Below are 14,281 nucleotides of genomic sequence, written 5' to 3'. Positions count from 1 at the left end.
TCCATCCTATGATACAATACCAACCAGGAAAAGCGAATGTAGTAGTAGACGCATTAAGTAGAAAACCTGAAGTAAATGTACTCTTTGTTACTCGTTCATGTGTCTTCTATAAAATCAAGCATGTTTATTTGAATCACATTTCTGTGAGTGATGTGCAATCTTTTCATTCTATGCCTAACACATATGCTCACGATCCACATTTTTCACGTGCTTGGTTTGAAATAACTCACAATAATGGTTTTCGCTATGAACACTACACATTGGCAAATGGTTATCTTTATTTTCAGCAAAAGCTATTCATCACAACACCCTTCAAGGAACTAGCAATGACTGAAATGCATGCACCACCATATATGGATCACCGAGGAGTTCAATCCACAGTCGCTGCATGTCAAGATCATTTTTTTTGGCCTTGAATGAAGCACGATATCACAAAATTTGTTTCAGAATGTTTGATATGTCAAAGAGTTAAACGTCATCATGGTAAGTCTTATGGTCTTTTAATGCCTCTCCCTATCCCTGCTGGCCCTTGGGAACAAATCTCCATGGATTTTATCACAGGACTTCCCACCACATCCTCACACAATGATATGATATGGACCATAGTTGACCGTTTTAGCAAACAAGCATACTTTGTACCCTGCAAAAAGACATTGTCTGCACCACAGGCTGCAAACCTTTTCCTCAAAACCATCTTTCCCTACCATGGCTTCCCCAAAGTCATTCTCTCTGACCGTGATGGACGCTTTTGCAATCATTTTTGGGTCGCCCTAGCCAAGAACTTAGGCTCTAAAATGGATTTCACATCTGCATTTCACCCTGAAAGTAATGGTCAAACAGAAGCCACAAACAGTACTATTATGGACCTTCTTCAATATTATACCACTGAAAATACTGCAAACTGGGACCAACACCTCCCTATGCTTCAATTTTCTTACAATAACACCCCTCACTCCTCCACAAACCATGCACCCTTTGAAATTGTCTATGGCAAGAAACTCCCTGTCCCTGTATCCACTATTAACACTGATGTCCCTGCGGGCTGACACTTTAGCAAGAGATCACACACACATTTTACAAGAAGCCACAGCTTGCATTAAACAAGCACAAGAACGATACACTGCACAAGCCAATAAGAAACGAAGACTTGCACCTTTTAAAGAAAACGACCTTGTCTGGCTTAGAATAGAAAAACGACGCTTAAAAAGTAGAAAAACATCCTAAAGTGAAATTGGCCCCTAGATTTTATGGCCCATTCAAAATTCTTCATAAAATAAATGAAAATGCGTTCCGCTTGGGCATTCCCTCACATTGGAAAATACACAACTCCTTCCATGTCAGTTTGTTGAGACCACACAAGGGACCTATTCCCGACACCCCTACCACAGCTGACCCCCCCTTCATTGAGGACGATGAAGAAATTCTGACTCCCGAAATAATTTTAGATCATGACATGACCACTACCCGAAGAGGAAACCAGTACAGAAGATATTTGGTAAAATACAAAAACCATTCTTTGGAAGAGTGTCAATGGATTTCTGAACAATCGCTAAGTCCGCACTACCATCACTTGATACTTGCATACCACACACCTAGAGACACAGATTCGCTGATTTAGGCAGTGCCTCTCTTCTAGTGTAGATTCGCCGATTTAGGCAACACGAATTTTAAAAGTGCAGATCCGCCGATTTAAGCAGCACTAGTGTAGACTCGCTGATTTAGGCAACATGAATTCAAAATGCAGATCCGCTGATTTAGGCAGCATTAGTGCAGATCCGTCGATTTAGGCAGCACGACCATCGGTGTAGATCCGTCGATCTAGGCAACACCAAATTACTAGACCACTCTACCAGTGGTGGCTGGCCACCACTGTCGCTAGTTTGGTTTTGGTAGCAATTGAGGACAATTGCTTTTCAACCCCGGGGTATGTAATGGAATTGATATTTTGATGATATTTGTGAAATATTTGATATTTTGATGAAGTATTGCAATGTTAATTTGAATTGTGGAATATGATCACTTGTTGGGTGTTGTGTGAGAAGATCAGTGATTAGCACATGCTGGACAATAAGGCGATAACAGTTATTCGGAATAAAATTGCCACCACTGGATTTTCTGTGGCAAGCCTTAGTATTTATGGTTTAGTTATAAGTTGAGATGTAGACAGCTATTAATTGTTACATTGAGCTCTTTATGAGCCAGGACCATTTTATGCCCAAGTGTGAACTGGATGTAACTCATTTTTGAGCATGAACTTTTCTATAAATTAAATACGTTCAAGAGGGACATGCTCACTCTTGCACGGGGGGAGATTGCACCCAGTGTTTGTGTATTCTTCTCTCCTCTCTTCTCTCTCGTCATGCTCGCATAGCACTCCGCTCTAGAAGGTGCGCCTGCACGTGCTCTCCCTCACCCTCTTCCGCTCTCCGTCTCTTGCTGTTCGCGTATAGCTTCGATTACGAGTTCGTGGATGTGCCAGGGCTACCGCGCCTCCGTTTGTAGCATATCATCAAAAACCTAAATGTTGTTTGGAGTAGTGCTACCTTATGCCTAGTTGTGGGATCTTGCAGCCTTGAGGAGATGTAGTCAGATTCTAAAGAGTGAAGATATAGATTGCACAATATAGGTGATCATGCTAACCCCATTGGTATCCCATTAACCTATCTATATGTGTCTCCATTACATTGGGCAATCATGTTCTCTACAAGCCATGTGTTAATAAAAATAGCTTGCTCTTGAGAGATAGACAAGCCATTCTTATATCTCATATCAGACCAAGTTCCATTTACACAAGTAGCGGTGAAGGAGATATAATTCCCATGTGAATTATAACATGCATATGTGATGAGTTGGGATATTTTAAATTTCAATCCGAGTTCACCTTCATGGGGGATTCTTTCAGAGCATTTTTTCACATCTGTTGAGAAAATTGATGAAGCCTTGTGAGGAAGGTTGATAACTTGCCATTCTATGCAAGCATTGTCCATGTTACTTGCATCCAGCATAAACCAAAAACTTAATTAGTATTTAATTTATGGAATGTAGGTTTCTTTGAATGCACTTGTTATAGATGTCAACATAGCTTGGACTATAGGCTTTACGAAGACCTGATTAGCCATATCTAGGTAGCTCTTGCTAGAGAAGTAAGGGCCAAACAGTATATCTTCCAACCGTAAGCTCTATGCATTCCATACACACGCTTTTAAATAGCATAAGATAGATGGCTCCATTTCTTGCAAGCTTTAGTTGTGGTGGTAGTTGCTCTACTTAAGGAGTGGGGTGATGGGGGTAAGAATGAAGGAAGACCCCGCCATGCAATTAGCGGTGGGAAATCACTCATGTGGTTTTTTTAGCGCATACTACTTAACTTTGATCCTATAATAACCCTAAGAAAAAACCATCTTTATTCATGATGAGATGCCTTTTGGTTTTAAACCAAGTCCTACATGTTTTTCCTTTAAAAAATTCAAGGTGTTAGATCCCACAATGAGAATTTCTCATACTATTATGTGTGTGTGTGTGTGTGTGTGTGTGTGTGTGTGTTGTGTGCTTGCAAGATCTCACACTCGTTCCTTCTCTACCTCATTACAAAGGCTTGTTGCACATGACTATGTATAAGTTGAATCTTTAGCTAGTAAATGACATTAATTTGAGACTGAAGCTTTGTGCCTTTTTTGAAATTGAGATCTATAGACATGGCCTTTGAATTGATTGTATGTTGCATTGTGTACTTTTTGGGATGGCTATAATAATATTCAGTGTTTTTGGGTATTAAAAGATCCATATATTTTGTCCAAAACACAAGCTTGCCTAGAATGAAAAAAGCTCACTAGAAAATGATTTCTAAATAAAACCCCCCTCAAGATTGGGTTTTGTTGCAAATTATGTCTCAAGGAAGTGAAGTATAACTCACTGTGGTGTACACGTTATCTAGGAATGGTCAAGAAAGTTTCACAAATGTTGTCACATGTGTTATATGTAACAATTAATGCATTATGCTATGGCAGTTCAAAATCAAGAAATCCATCTGTTTATCCTTGCTCATGCAAGATTCTATGAACCAAACTGATCAGACATGTAGATTTTGTTCAATGAATATTACATGGAGTACCATGGATTGAGAGCAATCATGGTTGCACAATTTAGTTTTGCCACCAATAATTAATGCAAATGTGGTGATATTGTACATTGTAATTGTATAGATTAGTTAGTTGCACTAGGGAATTTGTCAAGGTCTTCTTTTGTTTTCGCACTTTTGGAAGTATAGGACACCAAATTTTTTGCAAAATGGTAGGATTTTTTTCTTTTTTTTCAATATTTTGCAATGCAACATACAATCACCTTTTCAAGTATTTTCCAAAAAATGCACGGTATGCTAAATGGATAATGCATGATTTGTGGAAAGTTTGTTAGCGTGCTCTTCTCTCCTTACACGCTACTTTCCAAAAGTCATTTTTGTAGATGATCTTTGAAGAATATTAGAGCCCATCGAACAATAATATGGATGGTTATATTTGAATTACAAGCATGGCTTATAATTTTCTCTCCACGTGGACTTTTACAAGACTATTGACCATTTGCAAAGTTTTTTGGCTCAAATGTAGTTTATTACAAAATTTTCATATGAGGTTATGATGCAGTAAGTGGATCTAAGCTAAGATCGAATCTTATGTTTATGCATTCCACAATGGCATGTTAACTGTAGTACAATGGTTCTATATACAAAAAGAATTGTCTTGACTTCCTCAATCAAACAAGTTGTGTAGCATGATAAAGAGTATTGAGCATAAGCAAGGCTTGACAATAGCAAGGGCAATGAGTCTTTTGATATCTAGGGCATGACATTGCAATATTCTATAAGATAATATAATTTAGTAACTTTTGGCTATAGATATACAAAATTGTGTTACGAGTTAGATTAATGCAAGCATCCAGACTTATTTTTTGACATACTCTACATGTGGGGAGTGTGAGAGTTCCTTGAGATTTGACACGTGCCGCCACAATTTTTGTGTCAAATGGCACAAAGTGGTGGTCATTCTCTTTGAGAGAACTCTACATGCAATATGATGGCAATTCTAAAGTTTGGATTAAAGTGACAAATGTGTATGGTACTTCACATGGACTTTATCGACTGTAGGTAGCAAGCAAGATGTCACCCTACACACTTAGTTCTTTAACATGAGCAATGAGCTAAGCTATGGCTCACTACTTGTTGTTGATCATGATCCTAAGGTAGTCATTATGATTTTGGGAGCAATATTCTAGGAAGAATACTAGGATCAACCACTATTATGGTATAGCTAGGTGAGTGTACTAGACTCGTGGGGTCTATTACTCAGCTCAACTACATACACCTGAGTCCATCTATGTTAAAACATATTTGGTTGTTTTTTATAGATGTTTCGTTTAATTTCTTCTTTGAATACAACATGTACAAGGAGTATCCTTAGTTCAAGAGCCTTTAGAGATTGAATCTTGGATTGAATGTATGCCATAATGCCTGCAACTAAGACGTTGTTGGCAAATAGTGCTTTCAATGAACCCAAAACCTTGTAAAGTGTGGAAAGCTAGGTGAGATCTTTCACTCTTGTTTTTTAAAATAAAAAATCTTCTTTAAAGGGGGAGTAATGTTAGGACAAGGGTCCTACTATAATGGAGCTAGCAATCAAGGGGTTGTATATAGGGAAGGCTATCTATAGGATGGTTGGGTGGAGATTTGCTAGATTCTAGCCTATGGATTTAGGAATGAAGGCTCGAAGAAGTTTTTTAGAGGTCCTGGCTCAAGGACTAGGAGGAGCCCAAACACATTTATGCTTGAAATAAAGCTTTGGGAGATATCTTTGGAGATGCAATGCCTTGTCACTTGAGAAGTAACGTTCCAACTACTCTCCTGATGTGCTGTTGGTTTTGAATCAATGGCTTCAAATGCTATTGTATTGAAAATTTTCCATAAGATTAAAAAAAGGTTGTGAGAGTAGCAAGTTGTTTTTTGTGGCTCAAAGTTTTTGTTGTAGGCCCACACCTCATAGGAGACACATTTTATTTAAAGATGTCAACTCTCAGTTTTGGCTCTAATGTGAACATTGTGGATCAAACAAATGCATCAAGAGATGGTGACCTCAACCACTCCTAGGTTCACTTGGATCACGTCCATCATATAGAGGGAAGGGTGGCACACGACCGATGCACATGTCAATGACCACTAGTAATTGCTTCCTTGGTTTATCACTTGTCTTGAATGTCCCCAAAGGATGGTCTTCTTTGTATGGCTTGTAACCTCCCTGGTGAAACGGTCTCCAACATAAGCAAACTCTTGACAATCGCAACATACAAATTTAGATAAGAGGATGAGGTTGCACAAACCATGTTCTAAAAGAACCTTAAGGATAAAATCAATTCATGTTCAAATAATATAATTGGAGGACTTAGCTCTTCTTGGAGCAGTGAACTTGCCTGGCCTTCTTGGATCAATTGGGACACTCTCCTTGGGATCCGATCCATTGTTTGTTAGCTCTTCTTGGATCAATTGAGACACTCTCCTCTAGGCACTTGCCTGGTCCAAGAGCTCATAGCCCCCAAACGCCCTTAACACTCTTTCATCTAGAGCGAGCTCACAGCCCATCATGAAAGTCGTAAATGCAACTTCATGTTGGTAGTAATAAATAGAGTACATAAAACCAGATTGAAGGTTTTGAAGTGCAGCCGATCTAAGCCTTACTCATAAAAGACGTCCTCCATGGTATAAGGAGGAGAGGGCAAAGCTGCGACCATGGGCGACGAGGCCCAGAAACGTAACACAGACTGCGTTTACTTCTTGGCTTCTCCGTTAACCTGCAAGAAGGTAAGGCCGCACCATTTTCTTCTTCTTTCTCTTTCATGTCTGCGGCGTTTGAAGAGATCACACAGAAGTTATTTCACCCAGATTGCCTTCTTGAGGGCTAGAGGGCTTTCGCTCTCTCGTGGTTGTGGCTTGCTGGTTTTGGGTACACGCAGAATTTTCAGCTCTGGACATATCAGAAAGAAGTACCTTTGTTTTTAGGGCTGAAGACAAAGCTCCATGACTGTAAAAATCAATTCTACTGACATCTGCTATCTATAGGTGTATTGTCAATTTCTTTATCTCAAGAGGAAAAGCTCAGGACATGCATACCTTATTTCCATTTAGTCTGTTTCAATCATTTGAAGAGTGTTTAGTTGGTGCTTTTGTTTTGAATGCAATACTATGAACCATTGTTTGGACTTGCTTGAATTTCTTAGTACTCGGTGCCCAGGGTCTCTGATTAAAGCTGAGACCTCGCTCACAATCAGACAGAGTTTTTCTAGCCTATCTTTTAGTTTGGGGTTTTCATTCTGTTGACCAGCTGCTCTTGTTTTATGTGTCTAGGCATAGATTGGACCATGAAATGCCTTAAGTACTCTTTTTGTTGTGTCTTGTGCTGAAAAGGAATGTTCTAAGAAAGAAAAGCTATAGCCGAGACATGTTGAAGTGAATCATGCGCTTTTAACTCAGTATAGATTTAAATTGTATTTTTAATCATTTTAAGGTATGCATATAACCCTCTGCTCCTTGTGTCAGGGTGCTGACTGTGAGTACAGGCATAGTGAAGCTGCACGAGTGAATCCACGGGATTGTTGGTATTGGCTTTCGGGAAATTGTTTGAATGCCAGTTGTTCATTTAGACATCCGGTATGTTTGCTGACTCTACATGGGCATTTACTTCTCAAATCTGTAAGGTGCCTTTGTGTGATATTACATAGCGTTAGTGGGTAAGCCATTGCTACATTCAGGATAGGGGTTACTTTGCGAGGCTTATCGTGGAAACTGCTGGCTGGGTAGCAACCTTTGAGACTGTTGTCACTAATGTTAAGGTTATCTGATGCAGCCACTTGATGGAAGGCCGGGTGTTTCAGCATCAAACACTTCACAAGTGGCAGGGGGACCCTCCTCTGCTGCAACATCTACAACAGCAACAATAGCTGCGGTTCCTAGTATACCGTCAACGCAGACTACTGTCTCTGCACCATCTACGGCAAGCAAGTCCACTGTACCATGTTTTTTTTTCTCACAAGGCTATTGTGCAAAGGGTGCAAAGTGTACTTTTTCACATGGTCCACCTAATCAATATAGAAAAGAAGCTTTAACTTATCAAAGGCCTCAGGTAAGTGAGCAACCAGCAAATGGGGAAGGCAATGGAGTTTCACATGCAAAGCAACAAAGTCAAGACCGCAAACCTGCCACTCAAATAAAGGCTCCTGTCAAAGCTGCTTTTCCTTCACAAGAAGCAGGATATGTCCCGAGCAATGTTTACAAGCTTTCTGCCTCAGGAGTTCCTCCACCTTCAAGCAAACGTTTCGCAGGCAATGCAGGAGAGAAAGTAGAGCAAATCTCTCAGGTAGGCAGGTTAAAGCCAGCACACAATGCAGATGACACGACAAGACATGCCCAAATAGTGGAAAGTAGGATATCTCAAGCTCATTTTTCCAATGAGTGCATAGACCAGTTTGCTGTGGGTGAAAAGGGCTCCATGAAAGGTCAGCTTTTGCACCTTGGGACAACCAAGCAAGGTCGACAATCTAGTGCGACTTACGCTGCTAGAGCCAGTGATACAATCCTTAGTTCGGAGATGCAAGATCCATTTTATGAGCCAGAAGGGCTGCATAGTGCCCGTGAGCTTCATGCTGATGACCTTCGCAACCACTTGAAGCGCAAAAAGAACGATACTGTTTGCCCTAGCCAGCTAAGGGATTTTCATGCAAAGGAGTTCCCAAAGGATCGATTAGTAGGCGGCCGCTTGGCTTCTAGAGCAGTTCCAGTAGCAGAGTCGAAGGATTTTGTACCAGTAAACAGCAAGAGGGCCAAGCAAGAAAAGGAAAGTTCAACATTTTCTGGACCAAAATCTTTAGCTCAAATTAAGGCTGAAAAGTCGAAAGGTGCTACAGAAGGTAGTTCAAAAGCTGCAGATTCTATTGATGATTGCAAAAGTGTTGAAACAGATCCTGGGGAAGTGAAAGAGGTGGTGGAATCAGCATCGGAGCTTCGTGTCAGCCTGCTGCCTGAGACCGGCACAGGATTTGTAGCTGATCACTATGGGAACTTAGACGAGGAGACTAAGTGTGAACTCAAGAAAGCTATTTGTAGTGTCGACTCAATGCATGAAGGAACAAGTCAGAATTCAAGACATGGTGTTGGCATCAACGATAGCAATGGTCTATCGTCAGACTTAGCGCCTCCCAGGGTTTCCAAGCAAGTAGAGACAGCTGTTAAGAATTCTTCTGAAATGGATGTCGCGTCCATCTCAAAAGGGAGGCACAGCTTGAGGAAAGAGGCAACCATAGGAGGCAATAAGCATGCTCATCATGCTATAGAGGGAAATCGCTCAGAGACAGATTGTGTTTCAGCAGATGAATTGATGGAAGATGGTTCAGAAGCTCTTGAGAATGCTGCGGATGCAGACTATTCTTTTGATTATGATGAAGAGGATGATTTTCACAGAAAGCTTGGCAGTTTTCTTTCTTGACTGGTAAGAATGTTACTAGGACGTTTGATCTCTGCTTTCTTGCCCTTGTTAATAAAAGAAAAGAAGTCCGTGTGTGTAAATAATGTTATACGGGCATGTATGCAACATAGTTGTCGCACTGTCGATTGATTTTAGTTCTTTTTCTCTCTTTTGACAGATGTTGATGACCGGTTCTCGTGTATGTGAGCAAAGCAGCTTATATTGTAATAAATTTTGTTCCGTGGGCAAGGCTGTTTGGACTTTTGAGTTCAAAAGGATCAGATTGCTGATTACTTCGTTCAAGCGACTTTGCCTGTGATGTAATTTCATCAATTTGAAGCTCTTTTTTTTTCACGAGCTACAAGGAGGTGCGTGTTTCCTCATTAGATGGCATGCTCCTTATGGTCACATACTAAGCAGGTCGGTCTTGATTTTGTGAGGCTTCCCATATAAGACACAGTTCACTTGGCTTCTCTTAATATTCATGGTTTCAAGCAGTGAAAAGACTTGAACAAGCTTTGAAAGGCTTTGTGTTCCAAGCCATGAACGGCGGGATTGTTGGATACTCAATGAGATAGTCTCATTCCTGTATTTGAGACTGTTAGTGAATGATATCATCCTGGAGTCGTAGCAGATGCTTCAATTTTGCAATGGTTGTGTTGTTGTGGCTGGCACTGGATTGTGCTTAGCAAATAGTTTTTCTTGAATCTGTGTGTGAGTTGTGAGACATGCAAACAAGGATGCATTTGAAAGAACATTTTTCTTTTGCCTGTCAATTGTTTGTTTTAGAACAGAGCTTCAAAACCATGCATACAGCTTGCTATGCAGCACGCATACTTTTGGGTACTTGTCTTTAGTTTCATTTGCTAGTGGTCTACTAAATGGAGTTTTGGTCGAAGGGAGACGGGGAGCTGTAAATTGGTAGTTTCTGCTTTATATATTGCTCTGCGAAGATTGTGCTCTCCTTGTGTCTGTGCTCAGCTCCTTGCAATGATTGGATGTGCTATTTGTCTTGGCACTAAAACTTAGCTTATAGTGCATTTGATTCATCAAGTACGTACATGTTGCTTGCTCGATAATTGCTGTAGTAGTTCCTTTGACATTTGCATGCATAGATCTCGAGAGCCTGTGCTTATGTTTCTACCCAATACAAAGGCTTCAGGATGTTTCTACCCAATACAAAGACTTCAGGATGGAAGGACATTCAAAGACTTCAGGATGATGGCTTCTTGAATCACCTTGAATTCCGCTTGTTTATTTTTGTGACTTGCTCCCCCAGCTCTTTCTCAGTTTGGATCACGAAGTTAGGAGGGAATGATTGTGATCTTAGCTGTTCTGCTTCGGGTATTTACGCCTACAGTTCTAGTTTAGCGTTTCTTATGCCCTTGCATATGGACTTTCTGTTTGGATGAGATGGAGATCCCATGTTGAGAGACTCTGGGGTGTGAGAGGTGTACAGAGGTTTTCTCATGTTGATGTTTGGGCGCTCTTGAGCTACCTGGGCTGAAATTCCACAGGTCCAACCCATGTTTGCCTTCCCACCAAAAAATCAGCTATTTTTATTTGAAAGATGAGTCCTTTGAATGGGGCTTTGCTGCGAAAAGTGGCGAGGGAGGTGAGTGGAAAAGGCATGCCCAAGATCCTAAGGAGAGAGGGCTATTGTTGTCTGAAGGATTTGTGAGGGCATGAGAATGGTTGTTGATGGCTCAACATCATGTCAAAAGCCTATAGAAATCCACTTGGCTTAACTTTTGTTCTGTGGAAATGGCAGTGGGACAGAGGCCTGAATGTATCCACGGATATAGGTGTAGAAACAGAAACTCTCGTGCGGACCTGAGCACCATAGATCTGCTGCAGCTTTTTGCTGTCTGTTGCTGCCATAGCTATGCTGTTGCTGGGCTGTCAACGGAGGGTGGGAAAGGAAGCGGAGACTGCCGTTGCGCAGTCTGAACCCACCCTTAGTAGAATTTCAAAATTAGGGAGATGCATGTGTTGTTGGATGCACTTTTTTTTGTCTTTTTGGTAGGTGGAAGTAGCAGCTGATTTGAAGGCAGATCTATTGTCGAGCTATAACTTCTGCCTACACTTAAAAATAGAAATCAAGTCTTTAAAGGGAACTATAACTTCTGCCTACACTGGGGTCTGGACTAACCCTTAAGACTCAAATTTTGGTCAAGTATGAACTCATGACCTCTCTTCGGTGGTCTGTTTAGGGCATTTGACGTCAGCACCAGTGCACATGTGAAGGAATATTTGTATGTGCAAGGTTATAAAGATTGATAGCTCATAGAAGAAGACTGATTGTGCATGGTGTCCTTAAATTAAAAGTTCTTATATAAGCGTCAACCAGCTCTTTGAGCAATCATGTACAGGTCAACCTCTCTCTCTCTCTTCCACACACACATTGTATGTTACTTATTTTATTTCCCAAATAAACTTGTATTTTGACATGTTGTAGAGATGGTATATTATGAAGGGAGTAATAGATATATGGCAAAAGGTGACCAATAGGTCAAGTTGTTTCAAATGTAAACATGGAGAAGTTACTTGTTGATTAAATTTGGCCAAACTTGGAAGTTTAATTTGCTTCTTTTTGAGATAAATGTTGTAGTAAACTATGTAAAGAAACCAATGTGATTATTTCAATATATGTTGGGATTTTAGATTTATATCAACATTTGAATGACATTGAAGTATAATCAAATGACATTGATTGTTACATTATATTAACATTTCTAAAGGAACGATAGGCTTAAGTATTTTTGTGTGAAACTTTATGTTAATAATAATAATATTTTATGAAGATTTTATGATCCAAAACAACTTGACATAAATGGGATTCATATCCTAGTTGTCAAATTGGTAAAAGAGGTCCTTGCATTCCTGCTACAAACCTCATTAAGCCAAGATTGTAGCAACGATCTATGCTAGAGTACTCCACAAGTAGCAACAATAGTCGATCATTACACATATGATCACAAAGGATCTTATTGTCATAATAGGTCAAGACCCAACATGTCCCTACCAAATTTGGGCAAAGGTCAAAATCTATTAGACTTACATCACTTTGCTGCTTCACTCGGGTCTAGGGCATACACGTACCGCTAGTGTGCCTCCGAGCTAGCCACCCTTTGTATATGCATTTAGATTGCAATGTCTAGCCACCCACTTCTGGGCCGATCGCCTCTCTTTTGTCCATGTGCCCTATATTTCTTTTTTATGCTGGGTCATGGGGCTTTCATTGGCGTTGCCCGAACTGCCCTTTGGCATCTATATATGTGAGGCCAGAGGGTACTCACATATTATCTCAGTTGTATGCGACTTCTTGTTATAGTAGTCATGGGGGGTGATTGCCCCCTCCTCCCTACTCCAGCGTTTTGGTGTTGTGTTCTCTCTCTCTCTCTCTCTCTCTCTCTCTCTCTCATGCTTCAGCACACACGTACTCTCACATGGTATCAGAGCACAGACTCTTTGTCCAAGGTGCACCTTCAACAACATCTTCTCCTCCCAAGATCAGATAAGCCAGCGTTTCTGTAACCACCTAGCGATCTTTGCAAGAGGGGGTGGCGCCATCTTCTGGACAACATTTCTCATGACGGAATGCTCATGCCACCTGCGTTTTTGCAAGAACCCTGAAAATCTGTATCCTTCAGTGGACATTGCAGCAACCATCTTCATCATTTGCCTCACATCTTCGGCTTCACGTGGTTTGTTCAACATCGATGCTGAGACTTACACCACTCTGCTGCTTCACTCATGTCTATGGCTTACATGTATGGTTAGTGTGCCTTCGGGTTGGCCACCCTTTGCATATGCATTTAGACTGCATTGTCCAACCGCCCACTTTTGGGCCGGCCGCCTCTCTTTTGTCCAAACGCCCTATATTTATTTTTTATGATGGGTCCTAGGGCTTTCATTGGCATTGCTCGACTCCCCTTTGGCATCTATATATGTGAGGCCACGGGGGTACTCACATATTATCTCAGTTGTACGGGTCTTCTTATTCTGGTAGTCATGGGGGGACTAATCGCCCCCTCTTCCCTACTCCAACATTTTGGTGTTGTGTTCTCTGTCTCTCTCTCTCTCTCTCTCCTCTCCTCTCCTCTCTCACGCTTCTGCACACGTGCACTCTCACAAAACTGCATAAAAGTAGCCATTTTTAAAGGTGTAAATCATATACAATCCTATAGGTTGTTAGTGTATCACATAAAAGGTTAGCAAAGGAGTCCCAAGCAAGTACACAGATATGAAGGAAGAATTCTAATGAATTACTATTTTTTAAAAGACCCTTATCTTAAGAAAAGCAAGAATTCATGGCAAGTTGGACAAGAAAAAACTTATTTTCAAAAGTAGTTATCCAAAACTCATTGCAAAAGTCCAATAGTCAACCCAAACAGCTGATAGAAACAGAGACTGCATGTATCCATTACGTGCAATAACAAAGTCTTATGGTAACAAGCAGTTCCTTCATAGATGAAATGTAATTTATCAATATTGAGAATGTCTAAACCTAATCCCTAATGATGATACATGTTACACTAAAGTAACAAGGTAACATTTGCATATTAAAATCAAAAGTTGAAAAAAAATCATTAGTTGTGAATAATTTTTTTCATTTAAAGACAATTTACAATTTTTTGTTAAAAAATTAATAGTTTTTTTATATAATTTACTGTTCTTTCATTCCTAGTTGTAATTTATTTTATTTAAGGACAATTTACAATTTTTTAGTTGTAAATTGTCTTCAAATGAAAGAAAATTTTACAATTAAAGAAGTATGT

General features: G+C 40.3%; 1 protein-coding gene across 1 annotated transcript; it reads left to right on the top strand.

The window, feature by feature from the left end:
- The first annotated feature begins 6,686 nt into the window (after positions 1–6,686).
- LOC147462940 (zinc finger CCCH domain-containing protein 19-like) lies at positions 6,687–10,151 on the top strand. Its single transcript, XM_086486179.1, has 4 exons — positions 6,687–6,844; positions 7,580–7,690; positions 7,887–9,524; positions 9,679–10,151. The coding sequence occupies exons 1-3, from the start codon at positions 6,773–6,775 to the stop codon at positions 9,519–9,521; spliced, it is 1,818 nt and encodes a 605-aa protein (XP_086342305.1). The 5' UTR covers positions 6,687–6,772; the 3' UTR covers positions 9,522–9,524; positions 9,679–10,151.
- The last annotated feature ends 4,130 nt before the right edge of the window (positions 10,152–14,281 follow it).

This window comes from Adiantum capillus-veneris, chromosome 2, assembly GCF_014529385.1.
Source record: "Adiantum capillus-veneris isolate H3 chromosome 2, ASM1452938v2, whole genome shotgun sequence".
In the NCBI taxonomy this organism is placed as follows: domain Eukaryota; kingdom Viridiplantae; phylum Streptophyta; class Polypodiopsida; order Polypodiales; family Pteridaceae; genus Adiantum; species Adiantum capillus-veneris.
This window is presented reverse-complemented; position numbering and strand designations above follow the sequence as displayed.